This window comes from Colobus angolensis, unplaced genomic scaffold (genome assembly GCF_000951035.1).
Source record: "Colobus angolensis palliatus isolate OR3802 unplaced genomic scaffold, Cang.pa_1.0 Scaffold286, whole genome shotgun sequence".
Taxonomy (NCBI): Eukaryota; Metazoa; Chordata; class Mammalia; order Primates; family Cercopithecidae; genus Colobus; species Colobus angolensis.
This window is the reverse complement of record NW_012116110.1, coordinates 468,074-484,851: the sequence shown is the minus strand read 5'-3', so window position 1 is coordinate 484,851 and position 16,778 is coordinate 468,074. Positions and strand designations below refer to the sequence as shown.

At 43.2% G+C, this 16,778-nt stretch overlaps 1 protein-coding gene across 2 annotated transcripts in view; it reads right to left on the bottom strand.

The window, feature by feature from the left end:
- Positions 1–430: 430 nt before the first annotated feature.
- Positions 431–16,778, bottom strand: part of PIP5K1B (phosphatidylinositol-4-phosphate 5-kinase, type I, beta) — a 315,005-nt gene continuing 298,657 nt past the window's right edge. For both annotated transcript variants that reach the window (XM_011948884.1, XM_011948885.1), the window contains one exon: positions 431–1,161. In XM_011948884.1, coding sequence (XP_011804274.1) covers positions 1,159–1,161 — 3 coding nt within the window. In that variant the 3' untranslated portion in view covers positions 431–1,158. The remainder of the gene's footprint in view (positions 1,162–16,778) is intronic.

Here is a 16,778-nt window from a genome sequence, read left to right as displayed (position 1 = left end):
TGCTGTCAGCTGCACTGAGGCAGAAGCTTTGTGAGCTCTCATTGGTTCCACCATTGCTCTTTTTCTACTGCCATGAAAAGTTGCCTGTCTCACATAGGGGCTGCTCTGGACCCCAGAATGAAGAAGACTCTTGGAGCAGAGCTGCAGCTGGTCCCTACATGTGAAGGAGAAGTAAAACTATGTTGGTGAAAGCTCCTGTGACTTTGGGATTGTTTGTTACCATAGCATGACATAGTGAAAGCTGACTAATATCCCAGGACATTTGGGAAAGTCTCTTGGATGAGTTCAGCAGAAGCTGCTATTGAAATTTTTTCCATATAAAATTCAGTTTATTTAGGATTTCTGAATATCTCAAATGAGGAGTATTTGGGTTATTTTTAATAAAAGAAATGTAAAGACCATAAATCACTGGAATCATGTACCACCACAATTGAGAACAAAATATTTTATTTCTCTCACAAAACTATAGTTTACAGTAGTATTTACTAAATAAATTATATAATTTCTCTTTTACAAGCAATAAACTAGATCACAAATATTTCAAAGACGATGTATGTACACGACATAAGGCCTTTTATAAATAGCTTTGCTTTTCTCATTTCACTAGTAAACAGTGAAAAAATCTTTATAGAAGCTAGTTTTCTATAAAGTATAGGCAGACCTAGTATATTGATCTTTAAATGAAACCAATTTAAACTTTCAATGACATGAGCTATAATTTTGCAAAAGAATGTATACTTTATTTACCATTTGCATGGATGGATTTTTAAAAATATATAAGCAGATTACATATGTTGCTTATGTATAATCACTGGATGCATGCACAATGAAATAATGCAAAAGTCCATAGGAAAATAGCACTTCCAAGTTCAAAAAGGTGATTGGCAATGGTATAGAAAGCAGCTTAAATATAGTTCATGCAGTTCTTCACAGTTCAGCAAGCAACAGCAAATGATAGAATAGGGTAGTATTTTTCACATCCCATCTGCTGATCAGCCTGAAGTTGACATCTCGAAAACTCTTAAGTCAGGTTGATGATTTCTCTGTGTGTAGTGGGGCTCAGCCAAGTTGCTGTGGATAATTCTGGTGCAGAGAAACTTCTCTGCCACAACTGTGCTCACGTCTCATCCATGTGCTTAAGGTGGTCACCATTTTCACTTACTGGGGGGAGCAAAAAAGAAAGCAGGTGTGAGACTAGAATTTGGCATCAATTTGTAACCTCTCCCCATGAGTTGTAACATAAGTTCGTTATTTCTCCCAATCACTTGTGTCTGGAAAATGGGGTGCATGATGTTTGGGATTCTTCTGCAGTGATCAGCATTGCATATGCTTCTTTGGTGGACCTGAAACCTGTTAATTACACCAATGTTTATCAAGATTGAGTCCCGCCTACATCACAGCACTGTGCTTGGGATTTGAAAGGAAGCAACACTGACTAAGACACACTCCTGCCCTCCAAGTGCGCAGAGATTAGGGGATGTGCTGTGGTATATTAGACCTGAAGCCAAAAAGAACAACTTGAACATGGCCTTGAACTTGTAAATGTTTTTTTCCAAACAATATCCCTGTGGCTAGGTGCTAACAATATGTTCAGCAAATATTTAAATGGTAGCTATTTAAAATCAGAGCCAGCTAACTCAACCTGTGACAGTAGCACTATGATATATGTGGGGAAAGCGATATTATATTCAGCCTTTAGAGACAGACACATTGGGTCAAATCATCTGATTTCCTAATTTTTTTTTTTTTTTGAGACGGAGTCTCACTCTGTTGCCCAGGCTGGAATGCAGTGGTGTGATCTTGGCTCACTGCAACCTCTACCTCCCAGGTACACGAGATTCTCCTGCCTCAGCCTCCTGAGTAGCTGGGATTACAGGTGCCTGCCACCACACCCAGCTAATTTTTTGTATTTTTAGAAGAGACAGGGTTTCACTGTGTTAGCCAGGATGGTCTTGAACTCCTGACCTTGTGATCCACCTACCTCGGCCTCCCAAAGTGCTGGGATTATAGGCGTGAGCACCGTGCCCAGCCCGATTTCCTAATTATTTCATATATAGAATATTATGCAACATCTTCTTGGAACCTTGTTGCTTCATCTGTAAAATGGAGGTAACAAACTCTACTTTATAGGGTGGTGGTGAGGGATAAATTTTTCCATGGGGAAAACGAAGTGTTTTACACACACACACAATATACACAAATCATGTATTTATAATTGAGTACTGTACCTGGCATGTGCTAGTACCCCCAAAATTGTAGTGAAGAAGGTTGGAGCTGGGGGTCACAGAGACTGGTGCAGCTCAGCACCTTTAATTGGAGGCTGAAAAAACTTGAGTAAAAAGTTTGAAATAACTCTGAAAATGATTAGGAAAGAGCACATGTCGCATACAGGGAATTCTGTTTCCCAATTAATATTTTATCTGAGCCTATTGTGCACTGCAATTTTTATGAACTTACTATTTTGTTTTATACTTTGGCCGCTCCCTCTGATTCACCTAAGCTAGAAAGGTTTGCTTGCCTAAATGCACAGCACGGTCACGCTGTTACTCAAAAATGATCTTAGGAAGAGGTGAGTGTAAGGTGCTATAAGCTACAGCAGTGGGCAAGTGGGACGTTGCCCACATTCCCAGGACAGCTGTCTTTAAGGTGGACTGGTGGATTTCATTCAGCCTCAGTCTGATGACTTTGATGTGTGGTGCAGGTCTTTACTTACAAAACCAGTGACACAGAAAATAACCCACATAAAATGATGAGGTCCTACTGATTAGATTTAGAAGTCCTGCTTTCTTAAAAAACAAAGCAAAACAAAAAAAGAGGTGATAGTTTTGCTTTCCTCATTCTATAGATCACACTGGAGTTCTGTGTCTCACTTCCAGTGCCAGACTCTGAGAGGGACAGTGAGTAACCTTAGTGATGCCTAAGGAGATCCACCAGTGAAGGGCCCCGGAGCCAGGACCCCAGGGGAATGGCTAAAAGCCTGGGCTTTTTGGTCTGGAAAACAGGAGAGGTAGAGACAGGGCATAATAGTTGTCTCTGAGTCTCTGAAGACTAGCCTCAGGGAAGAGAGGCTTAGGTATTAGTTTAGTTCCAGTATTGCTGAAAGATGTGACACTGTCACCAGCAATAGTGGCACAGATGCTGTGATCCTGGGGTCGGGAGGTGAGTAGAATCTCAGACTGTGTGAAGGGTGCAGACTTGTAGAGGCGCACCCCCTCCACTGTTTCTTCATTAAGGATCCTGAAATTTACGTCCTCCCCCAGTACATGACATGTGTACATGATACAAGCCCTTCCTAGATACATGGGCCCAGCATGCCATCTGCTGAGACTCGGTGGTTGAGAATGATCCCAGAAGCCAGAACCAGGACAAATGCATGGAAGCCAGTTTTTTCTCAAGCTGCAAGTGCTTTCTAAGTAGAGTTAAAAAACGAGTGGGCTGGGCATGACGGGCCACGTCTATAATCCCAGCACTTTGAGGGGCTGGGGTGGGAGGCTCGCTTGAGCTCAGGAGTTCAAGAGCAGCCTTGGCAACATAGTGAGACCCTGTCTCTACAAAAATAAAAAATAAAATAAAATAGAAAAATTAGCTGGGTGTGGCGGCATGTGCCTATGGTCCCAGATACTCAGGAGACTGAGGTGGGAGAATTGCTTACGCCCAGGAGTTGGAGGCTACAGTGAACTATGATCACACCACTGCATTCCAGCCTGGGTGACGGAGAGAGACCCTGTCTCTAAAGAAAAAAAAAAAGAAAAAAGAGAAAAGAAATGAGTGGTCACTAAAGGAGGAGCAGTTGCAGTCACTTAGGGATCAGCCCCAGGAGAGCTGAGGCAGAAACTGTTTATCCTGAACCAGCACCCAGAAGGTACTTGTGGTGGTCAGTAGAGAGGACTTGGGCACTTGTGGGTAGGTTGGGCCAGATGACTATGAAGCTCTGTTTCAACCACAAGAGTCTATTAAAAATTGTAAAGGCCAGGTGCGGTGGCTCAAGCCTGTAATTCCAGCACTTTGGGAGGCCGAAGGGGGGGGGGGCGGATCACCTGAGGTCGGGAGTTCGAGACCAGCCTGACCAACGTGGAGAAACCCCGTCTCTACTAAAAATACAAAATTAGCCGGGTGTGGTGGTGCATGCTTGTAATCCCAGCTACTTGGGAGGAGTATTGCTTGCACCTGGGAGGCAGAGGTTGTGGTGAGCCGAGATTGCACCACTGAACTCCAGCCTGGGCAACAAGAGCAAAACTCCATATCAAAAAAAAAAAAAAAAATTGTAAATTTATACCACTGAAAAACTCAGAATACTTATGTAAACAGTTGGTGACTTACGCAGCGAGAATGATCTGAAACGTACTTAATACTTTGATGTCTCTCATAAAATTGGTTAAATTTATAGTTTAATGAAAAAACACACAGGGTCTTATAATAATAACAGATACTCTCCTCAGTATTAAAAATAAAGAATAATTTCCAGCTTTGGTCATAAAATATCCTTTGCATTCACACAGTAAGTTTAGTTTAGTTTTTTTTTTTTTTTTTTAAACTAAAGATGTCATAGAAGTTTCTATAAACTCACTGTCACCCTCAGGGCACAAGAATGTCAAAATTGGGTGAGCACTGCCAACTCTCCACCCATGTTGTAATGTAATTCTTGGATGGCGTGATCTGGACACATGAAAGTGTCTGTTTTGCATTAATTTATAACCCTATTAAAATGAGATGGAGAGGTATCTGTGGGATCTGAAAGCACAGTGTCTTCTTGCTTGTAAACATGGCCACAGTGAGAAGTATGCAGAAACCATGTTGTTATTCCTTCCTTAGCATAAATATGCTATAATTTTCCTTCCTTCAAATTCATAACTCAGGAGTCCTATATTAGCCTTCACTGCAGAGACACAAACATCAGTTCTCTACCCCGGAAGGAAACTCATAGCTTGAGCTCCTTCTTCGAAGTGTGGTACACGCAGAAGTCCCTTCTGCTCCCCAGCACGCAGATGGACTCTTCAGGGCATTATTGCCCAAAAGATTAGCAGCTTCTCCTCAAGGTCAACCGAGATTCAGACCCATCCTGACCGAATGGCTGTAGAAACTGAAATAAGGGCTGGTGCTTTGGCAGAGGAGCTCAACTAGCTCTCAGAAACTACAGATCCTGGAGTGACGTTTCAGCTCTGTCCCCAGCTGAACTTGTGTAACACATACACACACACACACACACACACACACACACACACGCACTTGCCCACAAGGTGCAGCATTTCTGCCTATGCACTGAGATACACTGAGAATTCATGAACTATTTAAAATTCTGATACCTAACAGTAAAAAGTGTGGTAATAGTTGACATAAAAAGTAGAAGTAGAGTATTTCAACCTAAATGCCAGTGTTATTCATCCACACATATGTTGGGGTGTAAGAGAGAAAAAGGTGTATTTTTATTTCTACCTAAAATAAAATGCTTGATTCTATGATTGAGACTACACAATAGTACATACACAAGGGGTCAGAGATTACAGAGCTTTTCAATATTAAAATTAAATAATTTTAAACATTTATTTAAAAAAGCTATTTAAAATGAAATAATTAAACACTAATACAGAGCAATAAGGGAAAACAGCAAATCAAAAGCAATCTGTCCACTAATTAACCCAGAAGCCCTTTCTTTCTAGGGGACTGACTGCACTGTGAAGTCAGATCCCCTGGAGGGGAGCCCAGTCAGGACACACTCCCAGATGGGCCTCCCAACTCGGATGGCCTTGCTTTACTTTTCAGAGCCACAGGAAAGGCATGAGAAGGTGAGGAGTTTCTTTTCCAAGAAACTTTTCCTAGACTCATTCCCTCCACTCCTGCTTGCCTTTCCTCAAGCCTTCCCTTGACACCCTTGCCCCCATCGACCGACTGGCTTACAGACATATTGAGAATTTCTGAACATCTGGGATGCGGCGTGAGGGAGTTTTAGGGCAGTGCTGAGAGAGGCGGAACTTCACCACAGTTAGGTTGGCCAAGATGAACAGCACTGACAAGTCCCGTGAGGTCTCCATGATCCCTGAGCGGTCAACCCTTGGGGTGATATCCCTTTTTTAAACTCTAATTACCTCAGGTTTCAGTCCCAAGGCCTTATTAAAGCAAGAGCTTTCTCTGGTGTCCAGGAAATCCTCACTTTGGTTTCAAGTTGAAATTCTTTGCCCAAATATCTTTGACGAAAGCATCAGCTTTTCTCTTGGCCATTGTAGGCTTAGTCCAATATTTCTTTTTCCTACACACAGTTCCTGTTTCTGTCATCAATTCTGAATTCTCTTTTTTTCCAGGTCTGTTCTGTTTCCTTTCTATTTCTATTGTCCCGATTCTTTTAGCTGACGTTCCTTCGGTTGCCATGAGATCACATCAACTTGTCCTGCTCTCTCTGCCCACATTAATCGAAACTCACGGCATCACCACAAATCCATACTAAGGCGCAGGATACCTCACCCCAACATCATCTCCTTGGCTCTGGGGTCCCCTTCATCTCTGGGTTCACCTGATTTCAGGCGGGCGGATCATGAGGTCAGGAGATGGAGACCATCCTGGCTAACATGGTGAAACCCCGTCTCTACTAAAAATACAAAAAATTAGCCGGGTGTGGTGGCGGCCGCCTGTAGTCCCAGCTACTCGGGAGGCTGAGGCAGGTGGATCACCTGAGGTCAGGAGTTCGAGACCAGCCTGGCCAACATGGTGAAACCACGTCTCTACTAAAAATACAAAAACTAGCCGGGTGTGGTGGCGGCCGCCTGTAGTCCCAGCTACTCGGGAGGCTGAGGCAGGAGAATGGTGTGAACCCGGGAGGCAGAGCTTGCAGTGAGCTGAGATTGCACCACTGTACTCCAGCCTGGGCGACAGAGCGAGACTCCATCTCAAGACAAAAAAAAAAAAGAAAAAAAAAGAAATCCCTGAATTTTATTTTATTATTATTTTTTGAGACAGAGCTTCCCTTTGTTACCCAGACTGGAGAGCAACAGCATGATATTGGCTCACTGTAACCTCCGCCTCTTGTGTTCAAGTGATTCTCGTGCCTTAGCCTCCTAAGTAGCTGGGATTACAGGTATGTGCCTCCATGCCCAGCTAATTTTTGCATTTTTAGTAGAGATGGGGTTTCACCATGTTGCCCAGGCTGGTCTTGAACTCCTGGCCTTAAGTGATGAACCTGCCTCGGCCTCCCAAAGTGCTGGGATTACAGGCATTAGCCACCATGCCTGGTTGAGACCCCTGAATTTTAAACGCAAGGTATCACCTTTGGGTTCTGGGAAGTCCAGAGTCTCCCTCTCTCTCTCTTTTAAATAAAGCTCTATATTTTATTATATTCATATCTATCCTGTATTGGGAGTTACTTCACAAGGCACAATCATTTGGGGATGTAGTGTAGTGGGGGATTTCTCATTAGATTGGATTCCAGTAGCAGCAGGGACCCAAAAGCTCACCATTTTGTTAGACATGGAAACAAATACACGTGCTAGTGCTGCAGAATCAGGACGTAGCAGTGTGAACAGAAGAAAATCACACTGCTATGGAACTGCATTGCTGAAAGGAACCTTAGGCACGCTCAGTGCCAAATTTCCTACCTTTGTACTTAAAAAATATTTGGATTCAGCATTAGAGGTGGTTACTCTCTTCCAAGGACCAGGGACTACAAGGCTTCAACCGAGAAGCCTTGAGGCAGAAGGCAGGACTTTTGCCATCCTTGAAGGACATGTACAATTGGGATGAAGACAGCTATTTCGTGCCTGATCTGGTAGACTGTTGGGTGAATTCTGGGGTGTTGGCAGCCTCCTGCCGGCCTCCAGATGCCCCATTAAAGCATCCCACACCAAGCAGCAAGTAGATGACCCTTAAGATGAGAGCAGGCCCAAGAAGCAGCTGACACTCATCTCTGTCATCTCCTGGGATGGATTTAAAATTTGGCCTCTCATTTCAAAACTGTTAGTGTGGTTAATATTTTAACACAGTTTCCCTGCCTGATTAATTTGTTTTCTAAGGACCCAAGAGAAGCCCAAGAGCATCAGTGATTTATACTGGTGGACAGTTCTGCAGTTGACTTTCCAGCACTTGAGTGACTCCAGCTAATCGTAAATCTGAGTGGTCACCTCATGATATGGTTTGGCTCTGTGTCCCTACCCAAATCTCATGTCAAATTGTAATCCCCATGTGTTGGGGGAGTGGTCTGGTGGGAGGTGATTGATTCACGGGGACAGACTCCCCCTTGCTGTTCTCATGTCAGAGTTCTCACGAGATCTGGTTGTTTGATAAATGTCTGGTGATTGCCACTTCTCTCTCTCCTGCCACTATGTAAGATGTGACTGGCTTCCCCTTCACCTTCTGCCATGACTGTTTAAGTTTCCTGAGGCCTCCCCAGCCATGTCATGTGGAACTATGAGTTAATTAAACCACTTTCCTTTATTAATTACCCAGTCTTGGGTAGTTCTTTATAGCAGTGTGAAAATGGATTAATACACCTTATCATCTAATACGTCACACAGATCTGTAGCTGCAACAGGATCCAGTCTGACCCCGCCACATTTGGAAAATGTGGGGGGAGGAATATGGTACTGGTTTCATTTGAAAAGGAGCACTGCCTGAGGACAACGCCACTGGCTTCTCTCTCACTCACAGGAAGGAATGCACCAGAGGCCCTCTACCAAGACCCAGAGGGTGGAAATTAGAAGCTGCACACCCAGGCTGCGTGTGGTGGCTCACACTTGTAATCCCAGCACTTTGGGAGGCTGAGGCAGGTGGATCACCTGAGGTCAGGAGTTCAAGACCAGCCTGATCAACATGGCGAAAGCTCTCAAAAAAAAAAAAAAAAAAAAATTAGCCAGGTGGGGGGGTGGGTGCCTGTAGTCCCAGTGACTTGGGAGGCTAAGGCAGGAGAATTGCTTTAACCTGGGAGGTGGAGGTTGCGGTGAGCCAGGATTGCACCACTGCACTGCAGCCTGGGTGACAGAGGAAAATTCCATCTCAAAAAGAAAAAAAAAAAAAAAAAAGTTGTGCCCCCATCAAGCCTCTTCCATCTCAGCACTTTCCTTGGTTGCATTTTTCTTTACAAAATCACCCAAGTAGCTGTTATGGGCTAAATTGTGTTCCCCTAAAATTTCTATGTTATAAGTCCTAACTATCATCACCACAGGATGTGACCTTATTTGGAGGCAGGGTCTCTATAGACGTCATCAGATTAAAACAAGGCCACAGGTTGGGCCCTAATTCAATATGGCTGATGTCCTTATGCAAAGGGGAATTTTGGATACAGACATGTACGGGGGAAGATGTGACGTGAAGACGTAGGGAGATGAAGGCCACCTACAAACCAGCGAGAGAGGCTAGAACAGATCCTTGCCTCACGGCTCTCAGAAGGAACCCACCCTACCAACACCTTGATCTTGAACTTCGGACCTCCAGAATGATGAGAAAAGAAAGTTCTGTTCGAGCCACCAAATCTAGGGTACTTTGTCACAGCAGCCCTAGAAAACTAGTAAAATAGAAATCACTGGGATTTAGGAAGTCTTTAAAACAACCCCACATATTTGTATTTTATTATATTTAATTCTATTCTCTACTGAAGTTACTTCAAAAGCCACAATCACCTGGGAGTTCCGTGGCTGTAGGCGAGGACCTGTGGAAGTCTGAAGGCGAAGAAAGGCTTCCTCCACCCCAGATGTGTTGATACTTCATTAAAAATTGCTGCCTAAGCTTCTGTAGAAAGAAGCACTTTCTGGGTTGAATCCCCAATTTGCCAAGGGGCCCTTTCAAAAAGGCTCAAGCAGAATTGGCTTTGATGGATGAGGGGGGCACACTTGGACCTGAGGGAAGGTAGCACCTTCATTTTTGTGCCACATTGTAATTGTAGCCTCCAGTCCAGCTTCAAAGGTAGTGGAGCTGGGCCTGTCAGAGTGAGCTGCCTTTGACGTCTGAAGGACATACCCCCTCTGCTGAGCTTCCACGCACAACACTGCGAGGCTACAATAAAGTACATGGGGTGTGAACTCTATTCACACTTGCTCTTCATTCCGTTTCAACTCAAGGGGCTCCGTCACTCCTTCCCCACCTTGATTACCAGTAGGTGGCAGTAGAGGGCTTGCCGAAAGCAGGAACTCAATGGCAAAGCAAGCCCAGTTCATAAACTTGAGGGCGTAGGAGCTTCCTAGGCTTTGCTTCTACATTAGAGGCACGTGTAACGGGCCAGCTGTCTTGCCAGGGAAGTCACACAGTTCCCCCTTACATTAGCATACAAGAATTCCAGGATGCTCAGAGCTGAAGGACCCTGTCAACAAGTTCAGGGGATCTCAGCCCTGGATGTGTGTAGAGCTTTAAAAAAGACCAATGCCTCAGTCCCCAACAGGTGATTGACTCTGTTCATAAAGTCATTTACCTGATACCTCTTTGTGAGGAATACAAACTAATTTGGAAACATCTACCCAACCTCAAAGTGACTTAGCCAGGGAGAAGAGAAGTGAACAGGAAAATGAAGCTATGTATGGTAAGGAGCAGTTAATTCACAGGTCCCTTGGTAAGGTAGAGGGGTGGGCTGAATTGTGTGCCCCCCATATTCTTATCCACTTGGAGCCTCAGACTGTAACCTTATTTGGAAACAGGGTCTTTGCAGATGTAATTAGTTAAGATGAGGTCATACTGGATTACGGTGAACCCTAAATCCAGTGACTGACATCCTTGTAAGAAGAGAAGCCACACAGAGGCACAGAGCGTCACAGCGGAGAAGGCCATGTGAACATGGTGGCAGAGACCAGAGTGACACAGATCAAAGGACCAAGGGACAGGTGGAGCCACCAGAGGCTGAAAGAGGGAGGGAAGGATCCTCCCCTGGAGCCTTCAGAGGAACTGTGGCACTACTGACACCTTGATTTCAGACATCTGGCCTCTAGAACTGTGAGGCAATCCATTTCTGTCTGTGGTCATTTGTGATGCAGCCCTTGGAAACCAGCATAGACAGAAGCAGACCAACGGGAAGCCAGGCCCTTAGCTGCCTACTCCTACTCATGCCCTTCTTTACACTTGAGGGGCTTTATTTTTTATAAAACGAACAGTCCTTAAGCATTTTCCCATTCCCCCTCAGAGCCCAGGAGAGAAGTGGTGTGAATGAGGACAGTCCTGTTTACTAGGTCCATGGGTGCGATCTAAACTTGTTTTCCCAACAGTTCTTGTTTGTTCTGATCTGGTTCTAAGTCTGCTGTTTGTTTCCTGCAGGCTCAGGGCCTCGCAGACCCCAAGTTCACACCATTAGAGGCTGTTCTTCCTCAAACACTATTCCCATGAGTTGGAAAGTCTCCAGAGACCGGCAAACACTGGCTTTCTCTGACAAGGAAGACAAAAATAGAAACCACAAAGAGAAGCAACAGGAAGAGTCTAGAGGGATAAGGGAAGACAGGCCAGTCTCAGGGGGCAAAGAATGAAAAATGAGGGGCAACTCGCGCCTGGATGTATAATGTGAGACCCAGGCAAACTGAAGAGCAGAACTAGCTTTCAAGAAAGTGGAAATCGGCCGGGTGCAGTGGCTCATGCCTGTAATCCCAATTTGGGAGGCCAAGGTGGGTGGATCACTTGAGGTCGAATTTGAGGTCAGCCTGGCCAACATGGGGAAACGTCATCTCTATAAAAAAATATAAAAATTAGCCGGGCGTGGTGGTGTGAGTCTGTAGTCCCAGCTACTTGGGAGTCTGAGGCAGCAGAGTCACTTGAATCTGGAAGGCAGAGGTTGCAATGAGCCAAGATTGTACCACTGCACTTACCCCTGGGTGACAGAGGTATCCTGTCTGAAAAAAAAAGAAAAAAGAAAGTAGAAATCAAGCTAGCCTGCAAGTCAAGATTCACTGTAAAGCTAGGACCTAACAGGAAAAAAAAAAAAAAAAAAAAAGCTACCAGAGTCCTGCAAACTGTCATTTAATTGCTAACTCTGAGCCTAATTTAACTGGAAAGCCAGTATGCCTTTATAACTCCACCTCGAATTCCCTACTCTAATCCTTAAACAGCAGTTTAATGCTGTTTGTTTTTTAAAAAAAATCCTATGGGTGACCTCCTAATCTAGCCTGACAGGTTGCCTCATTAATTTGAAGCTTGCGTCACTTTTATTTCAAGAATGGGAATAACTTGAAGATGCTGTGAGCCTCGGGCAATGGGAGGTCCATTTACTCACCTCTTCCACATGTCTTAGAAATATTATTTGTCAATAACTTAGGGGCCAAGCATTTCTGGAAATAAACAAGGGCCCTAATTTGTCCTTTCCCAAATCTCTTCATTTCTCAACAACGTGATCACGTGGCAGAAGGAAAGGGGCTTCTGATCAAATACCTTCTACACCAAACGCAGTGTTAGTCCTTTCTCCTTCCTACTCTGCTCTCACTAAAATCTACCAAAAACCCGAGCAGCATCTTTGGTTGGTAGGGGATCGAGCTCTCTCCTGAGAAGCAATAAGAAATGCCACTGTTTCAAAAAAACACCCCTTGCAGCAGCCGATACTGGCTCCAACAAGGAATGATTAAAGAGACTCGATATAAGTCATTAACCTCAATGCCGAGGGATTCAAATCCAGCAACGCAGTTTCTTTTACCAAAAAAGTTCCATTGAATTTTCTAAGACCCCCGTGACCTAATTTAAAGTGTTTTTCTTCTCTTTCTCACGCTTTTTCCATACATAATAGTATGATAAGCTGTTAATTCAATCATTTTCACTTCTCTGCCACCCTTCTTCCCATGATCAAAGAGTATTATTAACTACCCTGAAAACACATTAAATCATCAAGCTGTCCAACAGCTGCCCATCAGAGCGCTAATCTCCAACACTGGCGTGGCTAAAAAACGGCTTAACTGTTTCTTCTCCTTCGCTCACAGCTATTTTTGTATTTCAAACAGCCATTTTGTAGAGAAGCAAAACTGGATGAAAGTACATGTTATGAGAGGATGTTAATATGGAAAGTGTAAGGGCATAACCTTGGGTCTGAATAGCAGAAGCAAAGAAGTCACTGTTTTGTGGCAGCCATCTTTCAAACTTCTATATTATTAAAAAAGCAATCCCATTATCTCCCACTTACCCAGCCATTCCTAGCTAGTCATAAAAGGATATTCTCTCCCAATACACTTTTCAGCAGAAATGCCTTTTTGTTGGTTGTTCCTCTTTCCATGAAAACCAAATTGCATTCTACATCAGGCAAAGAAGCCGCCTTAGAAACGGAAATAACAGCCACTGTGACAGCATCCGGTGCCTTAGAATATCTGGGACTATTTACAAAGTAGAATCTGGCTCTATTATGAAGACTGCATGATTGCCCATTTTAAATCAATACAGCCTGCTCATCTCTGTGTATTCTTTTAAATACCCCAATGTGTGTCATCAACTCAAAATTCAATGAAAAACACATCTTTGGTCACTGGATAAGATCATCTTAGGAAACACCTCCCTTGATTTGAATATTTGAAAATGAGTCAAATAGCTTGGAACTCTACAGCGCAAAGGTGAATGGCCTTTAAAAAGCCATGCAGAATAACTAGGTACATAAAATCTGAACTAAATGTCTCACTAAGGATGATGGAACAATTAGCTGCCTTCTCAGCTCACCGATCCTTTTTAATTTCATGTTGAGTCACAGGAAAAAGCAGGAGAGCTAGCCTAATGTACACACACATAATGTGTGGATGGATCCTTAAAAGGATATTTCATATGCTATCTGGTGGGCATACATCATTTGGGTTTAGGCCTATGTATTTTTGCACAAAGGTAAATGGTATACATTACTGTATAAATAAAAGCACTAGAGGATTAGGCTACAACTACTAATAGAGAATTGCTGTTAAAGGAGAAGAAGCATTACAAGAGAAACCTGACCATGTTTGGTGACAACACTGAATAGGAGGTCACCAGAGAAGCTTCCAGCTGCCCTTCAGATAAAGATGGCTGTGATTCACAGCATTCAAATTATGTCAAAAGGAAAAAAGAGACAATGCAAAGGCAAGATTGGTTTTCCTTTCTTGTGCTGCTTTTCTTTTCCATTTTCTTTTTTTTTTTTGTGAGATGGAACTTTGTTCTTGTTGCCCAGGTTGGAGTGTAATGGTGCCATCTCGGCTCACCGCAACCTCTGCCTCCTGGGTTCAAGCCATTCTCCTGCCTCAGCCTCCTGAGTAGCTGGGATTACAGGAATGCACCACCACGTCTGCTTAATTTTGTAGTTTTAGTAAAGATGGGGTTTCTCCATGTTGGTCAGGCTGGTCTCGAACTCTCGACCTCAGGTGATCTGCCTGCCTCGGCCTCCCAAAGTGCTGGGATTACAGGCATGAGCCACTGTGCCCGGCCTCCATTTGCTTTTTCATAATGTAGATGCAAATGAAAATACTGAAGGGAGGGCAATGAGCTATGCCCTTTCTGATCTGGAAGAGCACGCAAAACAAAAACTAAACATTTCCAGCATGAAAACACATTCTGGAATTACAAGTTAATGGTGCAGGACTTTCTAGATGTACTGCCATAAAATTTAAGTTTAAAGAATGTGAAAGTTATGGTATAGAAGGTGATTAAACAGCAAAATTTGGAGAAACAACAGCAGCTACTTTGGAAACCTTTCTTTTCTTTTCTTCTTTCTTTCTTTTCTTTTTTTCTTTCTTTTTCTCTCCTTTCCTCCCTCCCTCTTTTCTTTTCTATTGTTTTAGAGACAATGTCTCACTCCATTGCCTAGGTTGGGGTGCAGTGGTGAGATCATGGCTCACTGCAACCTCAGATTCCTGGGCCCAAGGGATCCTCCAGCCTCAGCCTCACAAGTAGCTGGGACTACAGGCGTGCACCACCAAGCCTGGCTACTTTTTCTTTTTTAAATTTTTGTAGAGATGAGGTATTACTGTGTTGCCTGGGCTGGTCTCGAACTCCTGGCCTCAAGCAATCTTCCCACCTTGGAAAATCTTATTTCTATAGCTCTTTGTAATTTAGAATGAATCTGATTTAATAATTCATTTTATAGATAAGAAAACAGAGACCCAAAGAGGGTGACTGAATTCAAGGTCAATGATTAATGAGAGGCAGAGACCAGGTACCTATTTCTCTCTAATTAATGTATGTATCATTTGGTTTTGCAACAGGTGAAGAGACCAAGTTAAAATATGAGAAAAACTCTGTAGGGATTATTTCTGGGGGTCCATGAGGTCAAACTATTTTCCTGATAATACCAAGATGTTATTTGCCTTTTTATTCTCATTCCCTTTCATGGATGTACAATGGAGCTTTCTAGAAATGAAATGATGTGTTACATATATCAAGAAGATGGATGCAGAAACAGATGTGAGAATCTTTTTTCTTCCATTAAGCCAGACATTAGGGATTTGCAGAAACATAAAAGAATGCCACCCTTCTCACAAAATTTATTTTTGTTTTGGAAAATATAATAATATTAATAAAAACATTATTTAACATATAATAATTACTATTTTAAATTAATGAACATTTAAACAATTTTGGCTAGGTGCAGTGGCTCACTCCTGTAATCCCAGCACTTTGAGAGGCTGAGGTGGGCAGACTGTTTGAGTCCAGGAGTTTGAGACCAGCCTGGGCAACAAGGTAAAATCCCGTCACTACAAAAAACACAAAAATTAGCCAGGTGTGGTGGCATGCACCTGTAGTCCTAGCTACTCAGAAGGTTGTGAGGCACAAGAATCATTTGAACCTGGGAAACAGACATTGCCGTGAGCCGCGATCACACCACTACACTCCAGCCCAAGCAACAGAGCAAGACCTTGTCTCAAAAAACAAAAACATTCTGTTTTAGTTATGAAAACACAGAATATTGATAAATACAACCTAGATACCAAAACACTCTTCAGAATTTGCAATAATTTTAAAGAGTTTAAAGGGGACCTGAGATCAAAAGGTCTGAGAACTGCTATACTAGAACATTAAAAAATAATCAGGAGGCTGGGCACAGTGGCTCATGCCTGTAATCTCAGCACTTTGGGAGGCCGAGGCAGGTGGATCACCTGAAGTCAGGAGTTTGAGATCAGCCTGACCAACATGGTGAAACCCCGTCTCTACTAAAAATACAAAAATTAGTTGGGCGTGGTGGCAGGTGCCTGTAATCCCAGCTACTTGGGAGGCTGTGGTAAGAGAATTGCTTGACCCTGGGCGGTGGAGGTTGCAGTGAACCGAGATCGTGCCACTGCACTCCAGCTTGGGCGACAAGAGCAAAAGTCTGTCTCGAGAACAAAAAAAGAAAAAAAGAAAGAAAATCAGGAAAAAACAGTGAAAGAATTTTACAAAAAATATTCTCAACAAAACCCCCTCATTCCTTCCTTTCTGCATCCTTCTCTCACTCTTGTAAGACACATGATTCCAATGAGATGGAGGTGAGACTTATATTTATGGTCAGTAACAACAATAGGGTGCTCCTGGGTTCAAGTTCAGGCAGGACCACATATGGAGCTGAATTTGAGTTTTGGCTCACTCAGGAATATTGCACCTCCATGACTGGTGAAAATCTAGTTTTTGTAAAGACACATAAAAGTGGCATGAATCCTTAGCTCATGAAGATGAGATTTTACTTAGCTTCTTTCTGAAAAGCTTTCCTGATTTTTGGTTCCAGATGAATCCAACATGGGACCAAAAATGTATTTTTTTCTCTATTTAATTCCCTATTTTCTTGGTCGGGGGTGGACCAACTTTTCTGTAAGGATTTTGTGATCTGCTACAACCTTATTTTTTTTAAAGTAGGGGCAATGGTAGGGAGGAGCATTGCTTAGTGCAAAAAAATCTCTTCATGCAAAAACCGGGATATTCAG